Raw genomic sequence first — 23409 nt, 5'->3', positions numbered from 1 at the left:
ATAATAATGCCATAGAAAATAACACTGATATTGAAAATATGAATAGTGAAAATGAAGATTCTAACAAAATCAAAGATAAACCATGTGGAGTGACTATCTTAAAAACGAAAAACTGGAAAATATACATACAAAAAAGAAAGTGGTTTGTAAGGGCCTTATCTCTAAATTTCTATCACTAAATGACTATATTCATGCGCCAAAGCGGAGTGATAAACCAAAGACTGAAAAACTGACCAAATTTGTCTCGGAAAGATTTCAATTATTATAAAGATGAGGAAGAAATTTATAAAACGCTAATGGATAGTGATTCAAACTAAATAATTGTATGTTATTAAATTTTTAATAGTTTAAACAGTGCCTGTTCTTTAATTTCTTAAGATTTGTTGTATGTTGTGTTAGGTACTTCAATTTGGGAGCTGATAATTTGATTAAAAAACATTTATTTATACTCCCTTGTTTTTTTTTAAACCCCTTTGGTATAACAAAATACAAATATTTGGGTCGTGAGTTTATGTATGTTTGTAGTATGTACAATAAATAAAAAAGTAAAGGATAATTACTTACATTTAAAAAAGACGACAACTAATTAAATTGAATAAATAATAAAAAAAGTAAAATAAAATTTGCCATTGTGTAAACAAGCCTTATGTTTACTATTTAGTTACGTATTATGACTATTTCGTAACACTATTTCGTAACTACATTTTCGTTACGTACATTTATTTTGAGAAATACTCATAAGCTGCTACAATTATGCATACATTATTTTTACCGAGAACCCAATAAAAAGTTGATACACTAACGAAATTGTCTAGGTACCTACATTTAGTTGGTTCCCGCTCCACAAAGTAGCAGTAGCAGCTGCACCGTGAGTTGGTGAGCGACGAAATGAGAGCATTATTTTATTATTGTCAGATGTTCCCGCGGGAGAAGCAGTCGTTCGCCGCCGGTGCTACGAGCCGCGTCTCCTCTCCTGGTCCAAAGTGGCGTCCCACGGGTGGCGCACGCCCCCCAGGCCCCGGCACCACGGCGGGCCCACGCAGGCCTTCAGGTCTCACCAAAACACCTATATCTACCTGTCCCTAACACCAGCTGATATTTTATTGTTCTCTCTGAACCCCATTTATCTGCCCCCAACCTGTCCTAAACACCAGTTGATATCTGATTAACACTATGCAGTTCTGTTTGTAAACATTGGTGCCGTATCTTCCCGTTGTGGGTGGTGGCATCACCACTTCTGAATTATTATCGTGTGGTGTTATCTTTTGTGCTTAGCTTCGTTAGGGGAATGCAACGAGTATTATTTACCGCTACTGTAAGTGGGTTAATTGCGCTTTCAAATACCACTCGTATCTTTTAACCACCCTTGCGGGGAAGTTATTTGAAGTTTTTTAATTGATTGATCGATCGGTTTAAATAAAATAATTTGCTTATATTGTTATTGAATGTTAGTTTAGTTACTTGGGATTTAAGCATTTTCGATTCCCGTTTCGGACCTGTGGTTAACTCTTGACCCGCGTTGTCATACAACGTTGCAACGGCCGCCCGTGCATACTGCATAAGCGCACATATACAAACCGCAGTATTCGTACTTTAGATTTATACACCGGCGAGTAAACTAAATGATTATATTTGCATTCAGTAAGTAATTCATGGTTATGCAACTATCGTCTCAATGAGAGTTGTGGTCCATCCGGGATGCGCTCTATTTATAGATTGCCCCCCTTTTACATCGCCGTACACAACTTGACACTACAAAACATTACATTAAAGGTTGCGAACACTGATATAGAACAACGCACCTTCTAATCACCACCGTCTAATGATTTTGTAAAAATGTCTGCGCGGCGCCTATTTTATAATCTGTTTGCATTTGAGCAGCGTCTATTCTTGGCGTCGCAAGAATATTTATTTTGTTGTACGAAAACGGAAGAAGGGAGATTCGTCTGAATATCTGTCTGGACAATATTTATGGAACACTCAACAGGAGAATCTCGTCCGCAGCTCCCACTTAAATGAACTTCAAGGGTCAAGGTTCACGCGATAATGATAGCCAATCATATGGATGCTCGCATCTTGCACACAATATTATATCATCAGTTTGTTCGGCCGCCTATCTTATGATTTATTTTACTTTTATGTGAAAAAGCACAAGTCCCAACTGCTCCCAACCATCTGGAACCTGTGAGACTATGTCATCCCCGATTGGATATATTGTGAGGTTTAAGATAGTGGGGAGGGAAAGGAGGTCGGGAAGTACCTGGCTAATCAGATCTGGTCACCAAACACGGCCAAAGCCATTGCAAGCAACATTTCATATCTGAATGGTCATTTTACACCAGGGCGATAATAGTATCTTCCACTCTATATATATAATTTTTAGTATATACCGTGAAATAATGCGAATTAATCAAATGACATATAAACATTGTATATTTATTGTTAAAAATACAAATATTAAATAATTTAAAAACAATCTTGCACGCGTCAGGATTTGAACCCGCGAATAAATCTAGTCGTTTCTCGTCTTCTTAGTCTTTTCTCTCTATTTTCTGGGTTTACTATTTTCAGTTCGCAACTACATTATCACCATTAACTATGGGGCTTTGAAATATACGTTAAATCTAGATACTTCAATTTTCTCTTCTACGTTACTTTACTCTTTTACAAGAATGTGCAGATACTGTGACCGCTTTATTTAGATATTATGTAATAAATTAATTTATAATTAGTCTCTTTTATAGCGAATATTTAGAATCGAACCGCCTATAAATGGTTTTACTAATCTGCCTCTTATTTATAATTAGATTATCTCAAATTTACGATTGTCATAAGATAAGCCATTCCAACTTATATAACTACTGCCGCGGTAAGTAAAAACACAGTGTCTTCCTCGAGAGTTTCACACGCGGCAGTATAGTTGTGTTTATATCAGTTCGAATAAAATGGCTTGTAATGTAATAATTACCATGTATTTTTTTTCAATATTGATTTTAAAATCGGAAAGAAATTAACATAATGGTCTGGAGTTAATTATTATGTTATACGCTATTCTAACTGATAACTATTATAGTTATACAATGCCGAATGGCTTTAATAATATTCGAGGATCTTATATAAACTAGTAGTTATGTGAACAGTAGACATCGCGTAATGTTGATTATTCCGATTTGACAGCTCGTAACGCTTACGCGAACTCTGACGCACTAAAAGGTACTATCCAACACGGCTACCACCATCTTGACAGGATTAACCAGACAGACGAGTTAAAACAGAACTTCGCTACGCTCAGTTAATAAGAGGCAGATTTGATTCAGTGTCCTGGCCTGGGTCGAGGTGGTTTTAATGCCACTGGTTTACTCTTGGAGGAATAATATATTCTTCCAAGGTTTTAATGGTAGTTTAATCAAATGATTGTACTGGCCAAAGCTCCCTTGCATAGCTACAAGCTGCGACGTAAGAGGTACGCCGCACAGTGGGCTGAAAATCGCCTTTCATAGATATAGAGACTTGAATTTTCAAGGGTCTTTTTTTGGGCTAGAAATGGATATTGCCGATCATTACTATGCTATAAAATTTCGTGTGAATGGAAAAAAAATGTATGGCACTGACATTAATAATGAGGCTATCTCTGGAATCATAAGGTTGGCCATTATATCCTTACACACAGATATACTACTATTTATTTGTATTTTTTTGACATACTTCGTATTGTGGCGCAACTTGCGATTTTTTTTTAAATCCTCAAAGTTGAAAAAAAAACTTTTTATGTTGATGATTCATTTTAATGCTTAAATGCTTTAAATATGAGTATGCTTTGTCTAGTTTACAATATTTTATTTACACTGCAAGCCAAAACAGTTTAAGAAATCACAAAAGTTAGTTTTTTTATTTATTGTTTTTGTGTTTAATTCGTAGAACTCCATTTATTTTTGAAAAATTTAATTAAAATTAATACTAATAAGTTATTTTCAAGTTCTGCAAGTATTTTATTTTGTATTTTAGTTACAGCTGTTTCGACTTGTAAGGTCATTCTCAAACTGTGGTTAAGCAACAATCAGACGATTATAGGATTTTAAATGTCAATAGTATCTAAATTGAATTTATTACCGGTTAAACCGATTTGCAAGGACACTAATTCAGTGAGTTATTATGTGGGGTTCAGAATCTTTTCCCCCAACACTAAATGTTAGGGTTTTTTAATGGATTTATAATGACGTTACTGCTATGACTCATTTAAAAGTTAGTTTTACTAAATTTAAATGACTTGGTAATTATGAATTCACTTTTGAATGTAATCTCTTCTAATGGTCAAGTCCTCGTCATTATCATCATTAGTTAATAGTTAATGACCTCATTGGGTTAGTGAAGATATATATAAAATCTACACTTTATATATATATATATATATAGATAGTGTAGATTTTTATATAAAAGTGATTTAAAAAAAATCGCAAGTTGCGCCACAATACGAAGTATGTCAAAAAATACAAATAAATAGTAGTATATCTGTGTGTAAGGATATAATGGCCAACCTTATGATTCCAGAGATAGCCTCATTATTAATGTCAGTGCCATACATTTTTTTCTTAAAAAAATGATAACTCCTTCATTTATACACGCAATTGCTTCATAGAAATTTTATAGCATAGTAATGATCAGCAGAATCCATTTCTAGCCAAAAAATACCCTTAAAAATTCAAGTCTCTATGTCCATGAAAGGCGATTTTCAGCCCACTGTGCGCCGCTGATAGCTTGTAACTTCTCCGTCTTTCTAGTGATCATCGCATGTAACAGAAAGGGAGGTCATAATGGAGCTATTGCCGGCAGGATCATACATGTAGCCGGCAATATAGCGTAATCACTAATCACCTTGATTAACGGCTGCAGTATAAACTCTTCAACGCAGCCCGCTCTTCGGTCATCTGAACTTAATATTATATTTAAATTAAATAAATAACTTTGTACAGGTACACCACAAAACAATGGTTTGTTCGAGAGGATAAATGTATAATAATGAAAGTTAACAAATATAAGATTAGACGTATAATGAATTATCTAATTAATTATAATATTATATAATTGTTTTATTAATCACCGCTCATTTTAATATGTTTGTCTATTCTTAGTTCTTACATTTGTTAATTATCATTTTAGGTTTATCCTGACGAAGAAACCATTGATTGGTTTTGAGGCCTCGGGGGTATTGTCAGAATGTCATAGTATTTCCGTTTTGCAATAAAATCAAATAATGGAATATTTCTGAACTTATCCAAAAACTAAAAACCGATTTTGAAAGGTGATAAAATATGCTTTCAAATTGTATCATTATAAATAAAAATATATATTTGTTTTATTTAAATTTTGAATGCGAACATAAAATTAAAATGGCCCACTTAACATTTTTTGTAATAAAAATTACCTTTAATGCAAAAATATATAAAAACGTACTTTTATTTTATTAATGTTTTTTGTTAATGTCATCTCACTTTTTGTTGTTTAATATAAAAATAATTTATAAAAAAAATCACAAGTCTCTTTTTTTTCTAATTGCAGTCGGAACCTTTGGTTTCATAAAGGTGCACATTTTAATTCTTCTGTGGTTATCGTCTAGATTTGAATACAAAGCGTGGTGTATTCTCTTTCTAACGCCGTTTAGATCATATTTCTCACCACAACAGTAAGGGAGCCAACGAGTTATTTATTTTATTTAAAATGACGCCACAAAGTGAATTTGAAATTATTAATGAAGTCAATTATATTGTAATTTTCAATAAAATAAAATACTTTTTTGTTTTAAAACCACGATATTTAGAAACACAATATCGTGGTTTTAAAACAAAAAAGTATTTTATTTTATTAAATATGTCAAACCACAAAGTGATTGCTTTCTACAATAATATTGTAATTTTCACTTTACGCTAGGAATCGATGTTACTAAATAGTGTTACATCCATAGACTTTAGGAAAAGTTATATTGTAATATGGCATAATATAATTATTTTTACTTTACGCTGTCAATGTTTTACTAAATAATAATACATAATACGAAAAAAATATAAATAGCACTTGGTTTCAACTTAATTCTACAAGAAATAACTATTTATGTCGGGGGAGATGGTAAAAGATGCATTCAAATTCCATTTTTCTCAATCGAAGTTAAGTTTGAGAGTTAGGAAATACGCATAAATTATTAAAATAACCCAAACTAACATCCTAAAAACACACTTAGTGCATGTTCACTAATGATGTTACTAAACAATGTCAACAATATGACATCGTAATATAATTATTTTTACTTTATGCTATCGATGTTACTAAACAAATTGAGAATCCCTGGAAGTATTTATTTACACGGGGAAAAATTACTGATAAAAAAATATTCATAATTTATGTAGAATTTCTTCAAATTATTCGTTATCCGGTTAAAAACATGATTGCAGTCCCTTAAATAGTGAATTGATAAGTTTCCTGTTAAATTTTTAATAAAATACCAATGTGTTATCACGATGTCGGAACACGTGTTCATAAACATTTTCGCATTTCGGCCTCATATATAATCAAGACGTAGGTGCATGAACGCATGTTTCGATATTATTACGAATTCACTAAAAGTTTTTCAGGAAACGGCCAGAAATAATTTGAGGAGATTCGTAATAAATAAATTAGCAATACACATTTTTCTCCCTTTATATCTACCGATTTGAAAGAACTTTTGTCAAAGATTTACATAAGAAATATACATGTATTTGTATATGTTTGATCAATTACATTAAAAGTACGGAAAAAAATAGCTTGCTCCGGACATACTGACATCACATTTATATCGGTTTACTCTTCAGTGATTAGCAATATACATATTATTGATATTCAACTCTGGATCAAAGCGCAAATTATCATTTATAATTTTTCACTTATAAATTATCATTTATATCTCTTCACTTATAAATTATCATTTATAATTTTTCACTTATAAATTATCATTTATAATTTTTCACTTATAAATTATCATTTATAATTTTTCACTTATAAATTATCATTTATAACTTTTCACTTTTAAATTTTCATTTATAACTTTTCATTTATAAATTATCATTTAGATGCATATGCCAAAAAAAAACTATTACGTGGAACTGAGAAGTTACAGGAATTTTAAAATATAAAATCGTATTTTTCATATTTTCATCCTGTTTGGCTTTTTAGCAATGTAATTGTCATTTTCATTATGTTTGCTTTGGAAAACGGGCCCTTGACCGGACCGCGCTTTTCATACTTTTTTGTGAAGTCCCCGCAGGCAATTAAATTCTTAAATAGCCGCATTCATAACATTTTCATATCAATTTAAATCTGCCTTCTATCACGTGTTGACGACAGAGACTTATCTTATTTTATCAAGACTTTGTTAGAACTAAACAATTTATATAAATTATAATTCATGATCAAAGAAAATCGACACTTTACTCCAATGATGTACTGTATCTATCTCGGTAAACTTAAGATTTAAAGTTGTAAAGTTATGTAATTGACATAATATAATTATGTCGAAAAATCAGAACCAAAAGATAACAATGCCGTCATGTCAATTAAATCAATATTTTAAAGGAAATCCACACTTCACTCGTAATGTGCAATCTGGCAGTTTTTCAAATCTGCCTAAAATGAAAGCGTCACAAAGCTGCGCTTTTCTTTGTAAAATAATAATAATTTAGGTAGGTACTAATAGATCGCGTAAAATATCCCAATTAATTGTTTCAATCCACAGACAGCAGACACTAGTTTATTGTTTACGTCGATAAATTAGTTCAATCAACTGATTTTTTAATTCCTTTTACAGCACCAGCCCGAGTCAACTGCAGCAGTTGACCATGGACCATTGCTTCGCGGATTTAACAAGTAAGTCCGTCTCGACTATAAATTACTACATAATATAATAATATTCTTATTTCTATTTTGTCCCTGAGTGCACCATGGTCGAATGGCTAATGGTTTCCCATTCGTCACCCCAGAATCCAGAGAATGCTTTCTGATATCCATGTAACACTATCTTACACGAACATTGCAAGCTAATTTTATTTTGTACCACTTACGACTAAGTATTTGTTAGTACTTTAGGTATTTCTTTTCTGTTTTGGCACCAGAATCAGTTTAGCGGACTCCAAAAAAATATTCTGACCAATTCGTTACTTCAGAATCCAGAGCATGCATTCCGACTTCCAGGTAGGCACTCAATTATATACTGTAAGCTAGATGCACAGTGTAAGCTATTTTTTGTTATTGTCCGATTCTATTGTACGTTCTATTCGGGCATCAGAATAAGTTTGGCCGTTTTCAAACCTATTTGTTATTCTAGAATCCATAGTGCATCCATGATGAATACTGTATTTTTTCGCATAATTTTCTTCTGTGACACCTCAACATACAATCTGTGACACCTCGACATATATGTGCGACATCTCAACATATATATATGTGACATCTCAACATATATGTGTGACATCTCAACATATATGTGTGACACCTCAACATATATGTGTGACATCTCAACATATAATTAAGTGTGACACCCTAACTTATAATCTGTATAGGCCACGCCCAAATAAGTGTTGGCGCGTATACCGTAATGTGTCTTAGACATTATTCGTGGTTCGGCTCTCGCGTTTTTTCTCAAGTCTATACGCAGCATAATAGTATAATCAAATAAGTATAAACAGGGTAATTTTTTAATACCTACTATAAACTATTAGTAGGTATTAAAAATAAATCAGTATTACAATACGTACTTATAGTAAAACTATTACTAATATCACGGGAACAGGGCCGGGTGCATCGCAGGATCGCAGTACATGATACATTTTATGATTTGAGGAAGTTTGAATGATGACTTATGGCAGAAGAACCTTGAGTAGCGCAAACCGCTCCTGGGAATATGGGAGTGCCTTCACCCGAGCGTGGCCCGTTTCATGTTTGATGCGAGCATTATATCGGTCGATCGTGCGCCATTCAACCATTACTAAATCTTATTATGACTATGACCTATTGATGTCGCAGTTCTGTGTTATTTTCTTCCGGGCCGGTTCTAGGGAGCTGGCGCAAACATTGGGGTAACAAATTCGTTCATATTCCATAATTTTGCAAGTCAGGGCCACAGTTATCTTTTTAGGATCTTCGCGTATTTGCAATTGCGTTCGCCTCCGCCACAAATGAATTGGAAGCTTGGTATTTATTTAAACTTTCAAATATTCCTTTAGAGGAAACTCGGGAATTAGGGCCGAGGACGAATCTTTATTTAACGCATTCATTCTACAAACATACGCAGTAGTTGGCGCGTCACTGGCAGGTAGTAGCTCAGTGGCCAGACTCATAGTGGCCAGCACGAGGTCCGCAACGGAATAGAACGGCATTTGATGCGGAAAATTCTATTTTTAAATTAACTCAGTGTCAGTAATTTGCGCTATTGTTTTGAGTGATGCAATGACGATGGGTTTAAAACTGTTTTCTTTCGTATTTGGGGGTGATTTAATTTGAAATTAGTTGATACAGTGAGTGGAAATCAGTTGGCAAATAGTGTAAACATCGGTGGTGCCTTGCTACTAGGGTGGTGGTATGAATGCCTTCAGAGCGTCCAGTTCTGGACTCTCAGACTTCTCGAGCAGCTCGTCTTTAGGTACGTCAGCTGGAGTTGAGTGTCACTAGTTCCTCCTCCCGACAGCGGGAGGGAGCGAAGGGAACACCCACAGGAAACCATGATTCACCGGTTCTGACATCGCACAATCGCGATAGACGCAGTCACGTGCCGGCGTCCTAGTCGCGACGCTTCGTCGCGACGCTTCCTCTCGGCGTCCTCTGCCCTTTACTTTCGTTCCGCGTCTTTCGAAGTCCGGAAACACATTTTTCGGAAGTTGTGTCAATGACTGTGTTTCGGAGTTAGGTTGACAGTGTTGAAAGAAGCATATTCAGTAGAAAGTTGAATGGCCGGTTGGTTGGGTGCTATTTTAATTTTTTATTCTATTTCTTAATCTACCATAAAAATATGATACGGTTGTTTGTAAAGGGTTACTTTTTACAATTTTTCCCATCTTTGTATCTCAATAGTTTATTATTTGATTTAATCATTGTTTATTATTTGATATAATACTAAACAATATATTTATTTCGGTTGTTAATGTCAGTTTGACAATGCAAAACTGCTCTACCTCGTAAACACAAGATATTAAATCTTAGGTAAATTTGTCGAATTCGTCTGCATGCAAAGGCTCTTGATTTTAACTTAAACAACACTTGATTTTAACTTAAATATCTAATAGAGACTAGAGACTAAGACTATTTAAGTCGGGGGTTTGAGTCGCACATGCACTAAATAGGTTTTTAGGGTTATTTAATATTAATTTTTTGCTTATTTCCTAAACTTAAAACATAACTTTGATTGAGAAGAAATGGAACTTTATTGCATTTTTTACCATCTCTCACCACATAAATAGTTATTTTTTGTAGTAATGACGTTGAAACCAAGTGCTATTAAGCGTGTAGCGGAATTCGACAAGTTTATCATTATTTATTTTGTTGTAGTAATAATTATTAAAAAATAGAAAAAAAAAATTAATAAATAAAAATTTTAAGTTACTTTTCAAGTCTGATTTAGGTTTGCAGCTTGCCCTCCATTCGGGGCTAATATGACCATAAAAACATAGAATATTTTTGCAATAATTGAATGGTATTTATTGTTAGTTGGACATATTATGGGACAGGATACAATATAAAAATACATATTTAAATTAAAAAGCGGAAGTTTACAAAGGTGCTATATATTTTTATGAAACACAACAGTTTCCCTCTCCAAAGCCACTGGGCCTATGGCATCTTCAAAATTGTGGAAGAGAGTGAAACGGTTAGGCTGGGAAATATCTGCCTAATTAGATCTAATTTTCCAAAATAGCTGAATCTATTTAATTTTTCTTCTTCCTCTGCCTCGTCTTCTTCCCCTCATTACATTCAGCCCCACAAAATACCCCAATTGGGGATGCTAGTCTCACTGGCTGGAGCCATCTGAAGACGGTTGGGAGCAGTAGGGATTATATGAGGTACTCGCATAAAAAAGCAACAAGCTCTGTGGCAGGGTGGTAAGAGCAATGGCTCTGCAGATATTGCATGGTCAAATCCTGGCGAAGTGCAATTAATTAATTTAACTTGCAATTAATCACTCCATTAGTGCAAACTATTTTTGCACAACAATACTATACATAAACATACACTAGAGTGGTGTGGTTTAATCAACTAGCGGCAGAGCTGAGATTAGAACCCGATTATAATAAATATAAAAATAAAATAAATAATATTACCTTAAATAATTTATATATGTATGCGCCAATTCGATATAGCAGACAAAATATCCTTTTCTACATTGATAAATGCAATACCAAAGCAATATGCAAAGGACATGTAACTACTATAATAATAAATTTGCAAATATAGACACTCGTGCTGACATATTCACTGCTAGTTACTATCACTACAGAATTTCATTGTATCACATTCTAACTCATATTCACGACTGTTAAATTGATTGTACCTAATATTTTAATATTACTTGCGTGGCAACTTTTCCTTATCCCTCTCCTCCCATTTCCCGTTCCAACCCAAGTCTATTTAAGTATAATTATAATCACATTTATTTTATTGCTGTTTATTGTAGGCATATTACAGGTTTATCGTTTGTTGAATTTACATTCGTATTATTATTTTTCTTATTTGATGCTTTATTCTGTTTTTTTTTCTATGTTTATTAAATATTCCAGTTTACAGGTTAGTTTTATGTTTCTGAATATCTATCTGTGAACATTAATAATTGGTCTGTTTTTTTGTTATCCTCTTATGCATATTGTATTACTAAGACTGTTTATGTTCCTTAAATAAATAAATAAATAAATCTAATTATTAGCATCACTTTATGTCACATTACTTTTCAAATACTATTATTTAGTGTATTAGTTATTCATATTCGTTTTTTTCTCTTTCGCTTCACTTTATATGTTTATTATCTTTAAATAGTATAAAACAGAGTTGCTATCCGCACCTGTCTGTTTGTGCGCTTAGTTCACATAGGGTTTTCACTATCATTTAGAGAATTTCTTCCGGAAGGTTTATAAATATAATACTTGCATATTATATATATAGAAAGTAGAGAGAAGTCGAGTAACGCCAGGTACACATCAGTTAGTGTATAACTAATTAAAATTTTAAAAATATTTTTTCAATATTTTACTTTGTGTTATTTTATAAAATTATTAACCTCAACACAGGCTACTCCTAGAGAGGTTAAAAATCGAAATGTAAACAATGATATGTACATACCATGTGAAGAAACAATAAAAAAACAAAATCAGTGTCAGTTTCCGTAAATGTCTTACTATATCTATTTTTACTCGAGTAGGCACACAGAATACTGTGGAAAAAAAGACACTAACTACATTATGTATTTGAAAATTAGAGATAAGTTCTATTGAATAATCTTTATTTCACTGTCTTACAATAAAATCATTTGTGAAATTATTTTAACTCGATTTAATTCTATTCTTACTCACTTCTAAGGACGGATACATATTACCAATACTTAGAGACACCCATTCATAGCTTTAATTTTTAAGAAATGTAGCTTTAATTATTGAAAAAATAGCTTTTATAGCTTTAATTTCGTGTTTTCATAGCGTTTATATCTAAATAAGACAACATCGAGGAATGGGAGTCGCCAAGAGGGGAAAACAATTAAATTAGCAAAATCACTCGAAATATGTTTATTGTATTATTGATTGAAATTAAACATGGCACATGTTTCTACAGTAGAGTGTGTCATATTCGTTCTACGATCTGTCAATACAAGATTATGGCACTATTCACAGGGGCCCACAGTCATCAGAGCTGCCTCAGCAAATTCTCTGTGAACAACAGAGCTTTACAGCAAAGAGTAGCTAAATTATGTCTACAGTGACTCCATCCCTCACTTGCTGTACAAGCTGTTTTTGAATTAGCTGTTAACTTCCAGGAATTTACTGTCATCAACAGATTTGGATGTTGGTGCAAGCCATTTATAAGACATATATCGCTTTAATTCGCGATAATATTGTTAATGCTATGTTGGTGCAAGCCATTTATAAGACATTTATCGCTTTAATTCGCGATAATATTGTTAATGCTATGTTGGTGCAAGCCATTTATAATACATTTATCGCTTTAATTCGCGATAATATTGTTAATGCTATGAATGGGTGTCTCTACCAATACTCTTTGGATCATGTCATTTCAAAAGAGGTGTAAAAACAGAAATGACTTTATTTTCATGAGTTTCTTCCAACCATTCTAAAGATGTACTTATATTACCAGGTAGGTCTGACCCTGGCGTGGTGCCCTCCAGCTCCCGCACCATGAAGGAGTATGAGGAGCAGGTGGCCGCTCTGCGCAAGGACAACTTCAACCTGAAGCTGCGCGTCTACTTCCTCGAGGAGCGCCTGGAGGCCTCCGCTCCGCACAGCACCCAGACGCAGCAGAACCTGACCATGCAGAATATTGAACTCAAGGTACCTACCTTCATTTTTGTAATTTCACATTGAAGAAGCCATTTAAATCAAAATTTCAAACTTTGCAGAAGAAACAAGCATTTTTAACAATTATGCAATTTTTCTTGTCAATGTAATTTTTGTGAGTCAATCATAGTCACATTTGAATCTACTATTATTTGTTCTAATGTTGCTGTTACTCAGTGTTACCATTGTAATGAAATTTTTTTTTTATTTCGATTTCATTAAATATTTACATATTAGCTGTACCTACTCATTTAAAAATACTTGCACTAGCTTGATTTATTTGTTAAGATTGTTATTTAAGATTAATTAAGTAATATTTTTAAAAGAGCTAATCGCCTAAAAGAGCTAAACTGCCAAATCTCATATTGTAACACGCATCCACTGTATATAGATTTTCTTTTTCTGTTGGTATATATACTCTTTAAAAGCTTATATCTAAAATCTGTAGATCATTGTCCTTTTTTTAAACCAATTTTATTCGCCCCCAGGTGAGCAATGAAAATCTGCGTCGAGAGGTCACAGAGCGCAAGGAGCTGCTCTGCATAGCCGCCAGTGCCCTGGAGCTGGTTGAGACTGCCGCCGCCAAGCGCGAGGCTGAGCTCCTAGCGCAGGTGGAAGCCCTGCAGCGTGGAAGCCATTACCCCGAGGAGTCCATCGCACCGGGAGAAGACAGCGTGGCTCTTTACGCTGCTGCCTTCAATCTGCCGCCCCCTCCTAAGAAACCTGAGGTGGCTGCCGTTCTCGCTGATCCTCATGAATACTCAACTAGGTATATTTTCTTCAGGTGACATCCCATCATGGAGAGCTAAATTTTAAATCTACAAATTTCGACAAATACGAAAAACGATTTGAAAATCAATATTTTTAAAAATTGGTTAAAACATCTGCGTAAAGATATTTTTTTATTCTCTCAGAAAGAAGATTTTTTAACCCCTTAAAATGTTTGGGCTCATTTAAATACCAATCCAAGAACTTTCTAATTTAGAAAATTGCGAAAATCGCAACAAAGATCAAGGCAAGTCCTCTGGCATCCATTCAGCTCACATAGATACTAAATTGATTTCATAACAATTATGAAAAATAATGCACATAGCTCTTCATTAGTTGTATTGAATGACTTTGCATCGGAGCCAATTAAATTTCAATTATGTACCTACTAGGATATTTTTATGTGTGTAATAATTTTTTATCATTATAAATTAAATACTAACTTGTTAAAGCAAAAAAATGTACAAGTAAAAATGATGTAAAAGTGTTTTTATTTTTTTTTTTAATATTTTGAAATAATTTATTTTGCCGACTAGTTTTGATGCAAACGTAATGTCTACAGGGATAATTTTAGGATATAATAATTTTTTGAGTTAGTACTTAATTTTAAAATATCATGTTATAAAAAAATATTTAGAACAGATTCAGTTTTTCTAAAAAAATTTTAAATTTCATTCCATTCGGCGGCTGTCAAAATATTTATTACATTTTTTATTTTTTCTTGCCTTTGAGATGTTGCGTTTGCAAACAAACTGTTCAGCATTTTTATTTTTTTTTCTAAAAATTAAGTGTTTCGTTTATAATAAATTAATATTGTTTTTTTTTTCTAGCCTATGCGATGATAAAAAATCCGAGATAGCATCTGTAAGTATATTTCTTATAAATTGTTTTTCAAATATTAACTTATACTTTACATTTTAATTACCTGCAGCGACAAACCAGTCAAAGTGACCAATGAAAACTTATTCTATTTTGTAATTTCAGGAAGAAAAGCTACAATTGGAACAACTGAAAAATGAAAACACCAAAGCTTGCCAGATGGTTCAAGGTTTGTATATATTACGAAATGCTTTTGGATTATTGCAGCCATTGTTTATTTAACCCTTCCTTGTCGGTGCTGTCGTCTGATTTGACATGTAATTTGACTGTCTATAATTATTATTTAACTCATCTCTGTATACATATTAAACAGAGAATTCATATTTTATGCAGCCGAGCAACAAATTAATGTGAAAGCAATGAAGCAAACCTTTAGGTACATAATGTATTAGATAAAATAATTAAAATATGTAAGTATTTATAAATAAATACAAATATATAAGTTTGATAACTTGGTGGGTGCATGCAGTGGGAGAGGTATGGGGTTCTGCTCTCCTTGCCACGATGCGTAATTGTCAGTAGCAGCCGGCGATCTGCCAGACGGCTGTAATAGACGTATCATGCGTTTTATGCATGACCAATGTTATTTACCTCATTTTCAGCACTAATTAATAATATTTAACTTAAGCCTATGTCCATACAAACTATTAATAACATATTTTAGATAGGTAATAAATGTAAATTAAAATCATTTTTACTAAACGTAAAAATTACAATATTCTAAATGTGTACCCGGTGTAGCACTGGAGCTCGAAGGAGTTTCTAGCACCGCAAGGGAAGGGTTAATGAAAAGACCAGATATTTATTGACTCAAAAACTAATTTTGATTTAAATAATTATTTCTTATTACAGGCTGCTTGAAGCGTATATCGCAAATGGAAAAAGACAATGAAAAATTAAGGGCCAGTTTGCAAAGGAAGGAAGAGAGAGTTGCCAAACTACAGGTAATTTATTTTAATACTGTATTTATTTCTCAATTAAAAAAATTCTTGAAATAAGGAACTGCATCGAAAAATATTACAGCTTAAAAAAAATATATATTCAAATCAACAAATGCTGATTCTGAATGTAGAAGTTTTATCGCATATTATTATATTTAGAATTTATAAATCGTCACATAAAAATAATAAAGCACTAACAAAAAAATATTAGATCAATGCATCCTCTCTCTTACTCAGTTTAATCAAATATTTAAAAAAAAGTGTAACTTAACTGTTTATAAATGGTCAGTTTTCAATAAATTGTAAATCTATCACGAAATGTTTGCAAACCATCTAATCTCACTCAAAGTAAATATTTGTGGTAAAAACTTGTCTTGTTCGACATGGTTATTACTAATAATTTAAATAGAATTTTATTTCATTTTGGAGGTAAAGGAAATTGTGGGGAATTTAAAAATTTCTTCATCTCGTGTGGGTATTTTAGAACATATGCATTGGCAACTCTGGTCCACATTCACATTTGAATTGTTTATCAGGTGCAGTCGTGGATGCATTTTTTCACTGTTTCCTAGTTTTCTTTGATATTAAAAGCGGGTAATCTTTGGAATAAAAAACATCTCAACTCTCATGCAAAGGCTTTTTAAGACTAGTCATCGGTGACATCACGGGTAAAGTCCATAGATTCTATCTGTTTTTTGGAGACCCGAAAAATTAAAACTTCAAAATTATTTTAACTACTAAAAGTAACTACAACAGTAAAAAATATGAGGTATTTAGGTTAGAAGGCCATTATTGATAAAAAAAAAATAAAAAGGACTGCAATTCCTCACTGACATGAAAAGCAATAAATCCCCGTAATATGAACCTGCGGTATACAACTTAAGTTGTTAAAACAAAGTGTTTATTATTTTTAATTATATAATTTTAATGGCTTTTTATTATTTTTAGTGTCACGTGAGACAAGCCGAACAACAGCTAGCTCAGACTGAGGTAAATATCTTATAATTCTGTTGTAAAATCTACCATTATATTTTTTATCAATAAAATTTATTTTTTCACAACAATAAAAAAATATAATTATTGTAATAATTAAATAGATGGCTCTGATGTCATTTTTAATTTAATAGATATAATGAGACTTTCTAACAATAACTCCTGTCAGGAGTTTTATCTGTGTGCCACGACCTGACATTTTATTGTTCTCTCGTGTCAAGTGGTTATCACTCCTTTCAAAACACTCAACATTCAATAACAGGGTGGTCATTGACTGAGTAAACACCTTATCATTGGCAATTACAACAATTTTATTTTTTATCAAGAAATAAAATTGTATCTATATATATGTAATATCAATTTATTAAAGCTATGTTTTGTGCGTGTTGTTTACATAAATCTATTTTCAGCAAAAAGGATCCGATCTACTGGTGCAGCAGCTCAAGCAGATTTTGGAAACCAAAGACAGCCAAATTAAGGACTTGGAAGAGGAAGTTGTGAATTTAACCAGCCAAAAGGATAGGAGTTCGAGTAGGGTCACAGATAATGAGTTGAACTATTCCAAAGTACACCTTTGTAATAAGTTGACCAGCTTTAAGGAGTCGGTGGCGAATGGCAATCAGGACAACAAGTATGTACCATTATCTATAAACGGTGAACATTTCAAGCTCTATGAGTCCATACCTACATACTCTTCAAGCTTCAGCCTTGTCAGAAGGTGTGATGGCGGAGTATTTCTGTTTTGCAATAAATTCCAAATAAATGGAATATTTCTAAATGTATCCGAAAAATAAAACTGTTTTTGTAAAATGATGAAAATGCTTTCGTATTTTATTATTAGAAATAAACATATTTTTGGAAATATTTATAAAATAATCTATTTATGTAATATTGGGTGAATAGCATATGTTTTTCTCAAATCTCGGTAATGTCTCAATGCTATCTTTGGTAATTTGTATACTGTTACAACCTTCAATCAATGTTTATTACTTTTTATCTGTGTACCTGATACTAACCACATTAATATTTTATTTTCAGAAACATTGAAGAGATGCTCTCTAGTCGACTTCAAGAGATGGCTTATTTTTTGGATTCCCTGCTCTCTCACAGGTATATAATTCTATAAAAATATTGCTTAAAATATTAGCACATGCTGTAAATAGAACTGTTTTAATGTTTTTAAACCTGATTAAAATTATTTCTGGGTGGTTACTGTAGATCTGTTGGGTACTATTTGTTATTTTCAAGCATTTTCATAACATCATTCATTGAGATATCGTTAACAATTTTTTAATTTTATTTTTAGGTGTATACTGGGAGAAGAGAAACGCAAAAAAGTGGAACATTTATTGGAACAATCACTGGAATTACCTGTCGGGTTAAAGTTCGACCCTTCAGCATCACGTCTCTTAGAAGACTCATTCATGGACCAGTCCTTCGGCGGCCTGTCTCGCCTTTCGCACACCTTCCGTCTCGAGGACATCACCACTCTCCTAGGCCACCATGACACCACCCTTCCTCAGCCTAGGAAGAAGCCCGAAAGGAAACTTAGCCAGTCAGATACTGTACAACAACAAGAGATACTCATTGAGCAACTCAAAAATCAGTTAAAGAATTACCACACTCGCTGCATATGTCTGAGTTCTTCTACCGAGGATTTGGATAAGTTAACCCTGAGTGATAAAAAATCCTCAGATTTAATCAAGTTACACTCGAAGAAAAAGTCCATCCGAGGTTCTCAAGGAGGCAATGGGGAGCAATCTGTGGAAGAATCTGAGGGCTGGTCGGAGCCCGACCGCAGCGTGTCCCTGGCGCGCATGTCCTGCCCCTCTCAGGAAGACTCCACTATTCATCACCTCGCACGGGAGAAGCAAAGGTTGCAATCTCTCCTAGAAGATTCTAAAGCTCGCATTCTACAGCTGCAGAAAGATTTGGAATCCAACATAAGCCAGTACATGGTAAAAATAAAAGAACAGCAAGGTGAAATTAGCGCCCTCACTAAAACCATTAAAGAAATGAAAGCAGACTCGTGCGAGTCTGCAGCAAGGAATCAAAAAGATATTGAGAGGTTGGAGATGGACAAAAGTTTACTAAAGCAGGAAGTAGAAAAGTCTGAAATTCGCATTTCGGAAATGACAAAGGTAATAGAAGAGGAACAAAGACAGCGGTTGGAGTTGTTGGAGTGGCAGGAGCAACAACTGGCTGCCGGAGATGCAGGGCTACAAGAGGAGGAGGAGGGTCAGGGAGCACAACTACAGCGCTGTGCATCTCCAGACCAAGGAATCGACAGTGACCGCCTTTCAAGCCTGGACCATTCCCAACCAATGTCACTCAGTAAGTACATAACTAATTTACTTAATGAAACTATTTGTACTGCCACATGTTTCCATTTATCCATCAGTTAGTCATTGTTTGACAAAAATATTCCTTTTTTTGTCATAATCAATTTTACCAATTTCTTTTGTTTGCATCCTTAAAATTTTTAGTTTGCCTTCTCTCTTTCTCCTATCTCATCAAGTGATGTTCTCTCCCCCTCTTCTAAATTTCAACTCCTATGTTTCGTTTAAATACAGTACATATGTACACATTTATACGACCCTGCGGAAGGTTCAGGCTGAACCGAAACCGGTTGGTTTATATATTCAATAAGTGAAGTTCGAAAAGTATTTTATTCACATTATTATTATTATGCCTAACTACAAATTTATGGCTTCCTGTGAAAGTTATACAATTGTTTTGGCTTGCGTAAAAATGTTTTATGATCTATAAGTTCATCTTCTTGCTTCTCTTGGAAACCTTTCTGTAATTTTACACTTTCTACACAGCAGCAGTAGCAGCAACAAAGATTACATCTTTTTTTTTAATCGCTGTCAAACTGACAGTTAATATTGTTATTGTATAATTTGTTATTGCAGTAATTGTAAACAAAAAACCTCAAACTACATGTAATGGATAACAGTTAAGGGGTTAATATTAGTATGTATTTAGTAATCATTAGACGCTATCTACTATGTATTTGTGTAATTTCATAATTTATTCATTTATTTATTCATTTTTGGGAATTTAAAATAATATGTAGTATACTTGTGGCACGTTCCAGAGTGGAAGATACTCTCAGTATCGCCCTGGTGTAAGACTACCATTCAGAATTGAAACATTGCTTGAAATGGCTTAAGCCATTTTTGGTTCACTACCCCATAGGTACCAAAATGTATTTTTAATGGAAGATAATAAATAAAACTGTAGGTTTCCAAGTTTAATATTATTTTGCCAGAGACACTGTGACCCTCCTAAATATCTCATTATCACATGATCTCTTTCCAGGGGAAGAGAACGCATTCTTGTGCAAGCGCCTGACTTGCGTGGAGGCGCAGCTGAAATTGGCCATGGCACGCATACAAGCCAACCGGAGTTACCAGGGTCACCAGGAGCGCGCCATCTGCCACCAGATCCACAAGACAGCCTCGCTCCTGCGCCAGGTGCGCGGCAACATCACTCAGTAGTAGTACTAGATATGCCACCAACCAACTGATCACACAACCATCCAACCACCATCACCTTTTAAATTTATATTTTATTTTTATACGATTTTATTAATAAATTATGTACATAATTAAAACTGCATTTTTCATAAAATAATATTTCGGTTTATTTAACATTATTTATAATATTACCATGTAAATAAATAATTAAACTATCTTTTGAAAATATCTGGACATTATACTTTATTGAATATCAATTTTCATAACTAATCAATGTCCATTTTCTGAATATTGCTTCGTTAAGTTTTGAAATGATCTCACTACAGTAATAACAAAAATATTATTGAATATTAGACATGGTAGCATAGTGGTTCAAGCTCAAAGATCAGTTTCCACCACATTTCATAAAAAAAACATTATTATGGGCTCGTAACGAATGTGTGGCAATGGAGTGGTGACTTTTCCCATGAAAAATGTGAAAAAAAAATTCTGCACAATACCAACCAAAACATGATGCTGTGAAAATAGCGAAGAAGTCTTTGCATTCCTCTGGTGCATGAAAATACAGCATATCTGATATATGACTGGTTGGTTCTATGACAAATCAGAACACACACTTTCCCATCACTTTTCAAATGTGTTCTGATTTGTCCAGTTACCGAAAAGGTTAATCATTAACGATGGGTTGTTTCAGAGAATTTGAACAATTCCTCAAATTTCGATGTTCATTTTCAAGTTCTGTTAAGGTTCTATTTAAGTTCTGTTAGTATATCATTATCGGCCAGTTGTTTCACAAAACTGAAATAATAACAGAACTTGAATAGAACCTTCACAGAACTTGGAAATCAACTTTGAAATTTGATGAATTGTTCAATTCGTCTGTTATTATTTCAGTTCTATCAAGTAACTGGCTTATACATAATGATATAATAACAGAAAATGAATAGGAGATGCACAGAATTCGCAAATGAACGTTGAAATTTGAATAATTTAAATAAATTAATAAAACCTATCTTACTGTAAATTTCTGTAAAACAAATTTTTTAATATTTCATGAAATATATATTTTTTCTTTTCCCAGGTCTATGTATATATTTAGATTGCTGAAAAAAATTTAAAAAATATGTTATATGCTCAGATTATAAAAAAGGAAGTTCTCTAAGGACGGGTTGTTTCGGAGAATTTGAACAATTTCAACCTTCATTTTCGATTTCTGTGAAAGTCCTATTCAAATTCTGTTATTGTATCATTATAGGCTAGTTGCTTGACAAAACTGAAATAATAACAGAACTTAAAAAGAACTTTCACAGAACTTGAAAATTAACTTTGAAATTTGAAGAATTGTTCAAATTCTCCGAAATAACCCGTCCTAAGTGATGAAGATTCACAGTAGGAGTTTTGGGACATAGTTTACTAAGTAATTATTTGTTTAATGGCAGCAACAAACAAGTTAAACTTTTTTACTAATGCATCCTTTTGCAAAGAGATCCGCATTTTCCATGAAAACATTACTTATAATTATAATATTTTTCCTATTGTAGAAATGCTTTCAAATTTCCCATAAATTCTCTGGAAGCCTGCCACTACTGTTTCATTTTTAATTAATCTTAATTTTCAAGGAGCCATAAAGCAAGGGTCGAGTATCCGGAGGTCGCTGGTTCAAATCCTGGTTTGCGCAAGTAAATTTTATCTGATTAATTTGCGTTGTTTCATAATTAATTCATTTTAAAATAATGTATTTGTGGCACGCCCCAGAGCGGAAGATATTCTCAGTATTGCCCTGGTCCACCATTCTGAATTGAAATGTTGATTAGATGGCGTTAGCATGTTTGACGATCAGTCCTGAATAGCCAGGTACTTCGCCATCTTTCTCTTCCTCATCTCCTACTCCTCCCCACTACCATCAGCCTCACAACATACCCTAATCAGGGATGCCATAGTCTCACTGGCAGTTGGGACTCTTATGCGGTATTGAAATAAAAAATTCTAATTCTATTGTTTCTCCACTGTACAGACAGGGCCGCTCTTGTAAACATAATGAGTTATCATTAATAGCTATCATATTAAAAAACAGTGTAGTATTTACTTTTTAAATATTCAGTCTTACTAATTAAATTCTTACACGCCCGTTCAATGTTGGTGTGGTAATGCCGGCGTCGAGCCTGATTTAAGACAGTTTTAACCAAACAAACACCATAGAAATAAGTCAAGTTTTTCACTGTTTTGACCTTATGTGCCGCATAATATTTACGCCATGTTTTTTAGCAAGGCTGTCTATTTGCAAATTGTTTATTTGAGTTCAATTTGAATGTTTTCTATCAGAATTTTATAAATTTCATATAAGCAACATTTAAATGCGTAAAAACTATGATACTGAAGAAAAGGGGGAAAAAAACAGTCACCTGTCAAAAGAAACTAAAGCTATTAAAGAAGCGTAGCAAAAAAAGGTTTTTGTATCGTGGGTTTTATGTCATCATTGTTTGTTTATGTCATTTTTTTTTAATCTTTTATCTGATATAAAATCTTTATCTTTGGCAGATAAACAAAATGCCTGTCATCGGGATAGTACCTATTGTAACACTCTATTATATTTTTTTTGTTATGCTTTGGGCTTAATATTTTTTAGATAATAGTTTTCGTAAATTCATTTACATTTGCCTAGGATGGCTCTTATTAACCGCTTCTGTGCCAAGAGCGAGTTTACTCGCATTCTTGGCCGTGCCCAGCAGGCCAGCCATAGAAAAATAGCGAGTTTACTCGCTCTTCTTTGAG

The 23409-nt window shown here is 33.4% G+C and overlaps 1 protein-coding gene across 1 annotated transcript in view; it reads left to right on the top strand.

Moving 5' to 3' along the window:
* The window catches only part of LOC149424348 (uncharacterized), a 48614-nt gene extending 27808 nt beyond the window's left edge, over nucleotides 1-20806 (top strand). Inside the window, exons 9-20 of the mRNA XM_089631061.1 lie at nucleotides 916-1051; nucleotides 7835-7893; nucleotides 13375-13568; nucleotides 14063-14343; nucleotides 15173-15206; nucleotides 15327-15390; nucleotides 16074-16165; nucleotides 17111-17152; nucleotides 17566-17786; nucleotides 18194-18265; nucleotides 18462-19489; nucleotides 20480-20806. Coding sequence (XP_089487187.1) covers nucleotides 916-1051; nucleotides 7835-7893; nucleotides 13375-13568; nucleotides 14063-14343; nucleotides 15173-15206; nucleotides 15327-15390; nucleotides 16074-16165; nucleotides 17111-17152; nucleotides 17566-17786; nucleotides 18194-18265; nucleotides 18462-19489; nucleotides 20480-20658 — 2402 coding nt within the window. The 3' untranslated portion in view covers nucleotides 20659-20806. The remainder of the gene's footprint in view (nucleotides 1-915; nucleotides 1052-7834; nucleotides 7894-13374; nucleotides 13569-14062; nucleotides 14344-15172; nucleotides 15207-15326; nucleotides 15391-16073; nucleotides 16166-17110; nucleotides 17153-17565; nucleotides 17787-18193; nucleotides 18266-18461; nucleotides 19490-20479) is intronic.
* The last annotated feature ends 2603 nt before the right edge of the window (nucleotides 20807-23409 follow it).

The sequence above is a fragment of the Hesperophylax consimilis genome, chromosome 4 (genome assembly GCF_061612785.1).
Source record: "Hesperophylax consimilis isolate HC1 chromosome 4, BYU_Hcon_1.0, whole genome shotgun sequence".
Classification (NCBI taxonomy): domain Eukaryota; kingdom Metazoa; phylum Arthropoda; class Insecta; order Trichoptera; family Limnephilidae; genus Hesperophylax; species Hesperophylax consimilis.
This window is presented reverse-complemented; position numbering and strand designations above follow the sequence as displayed.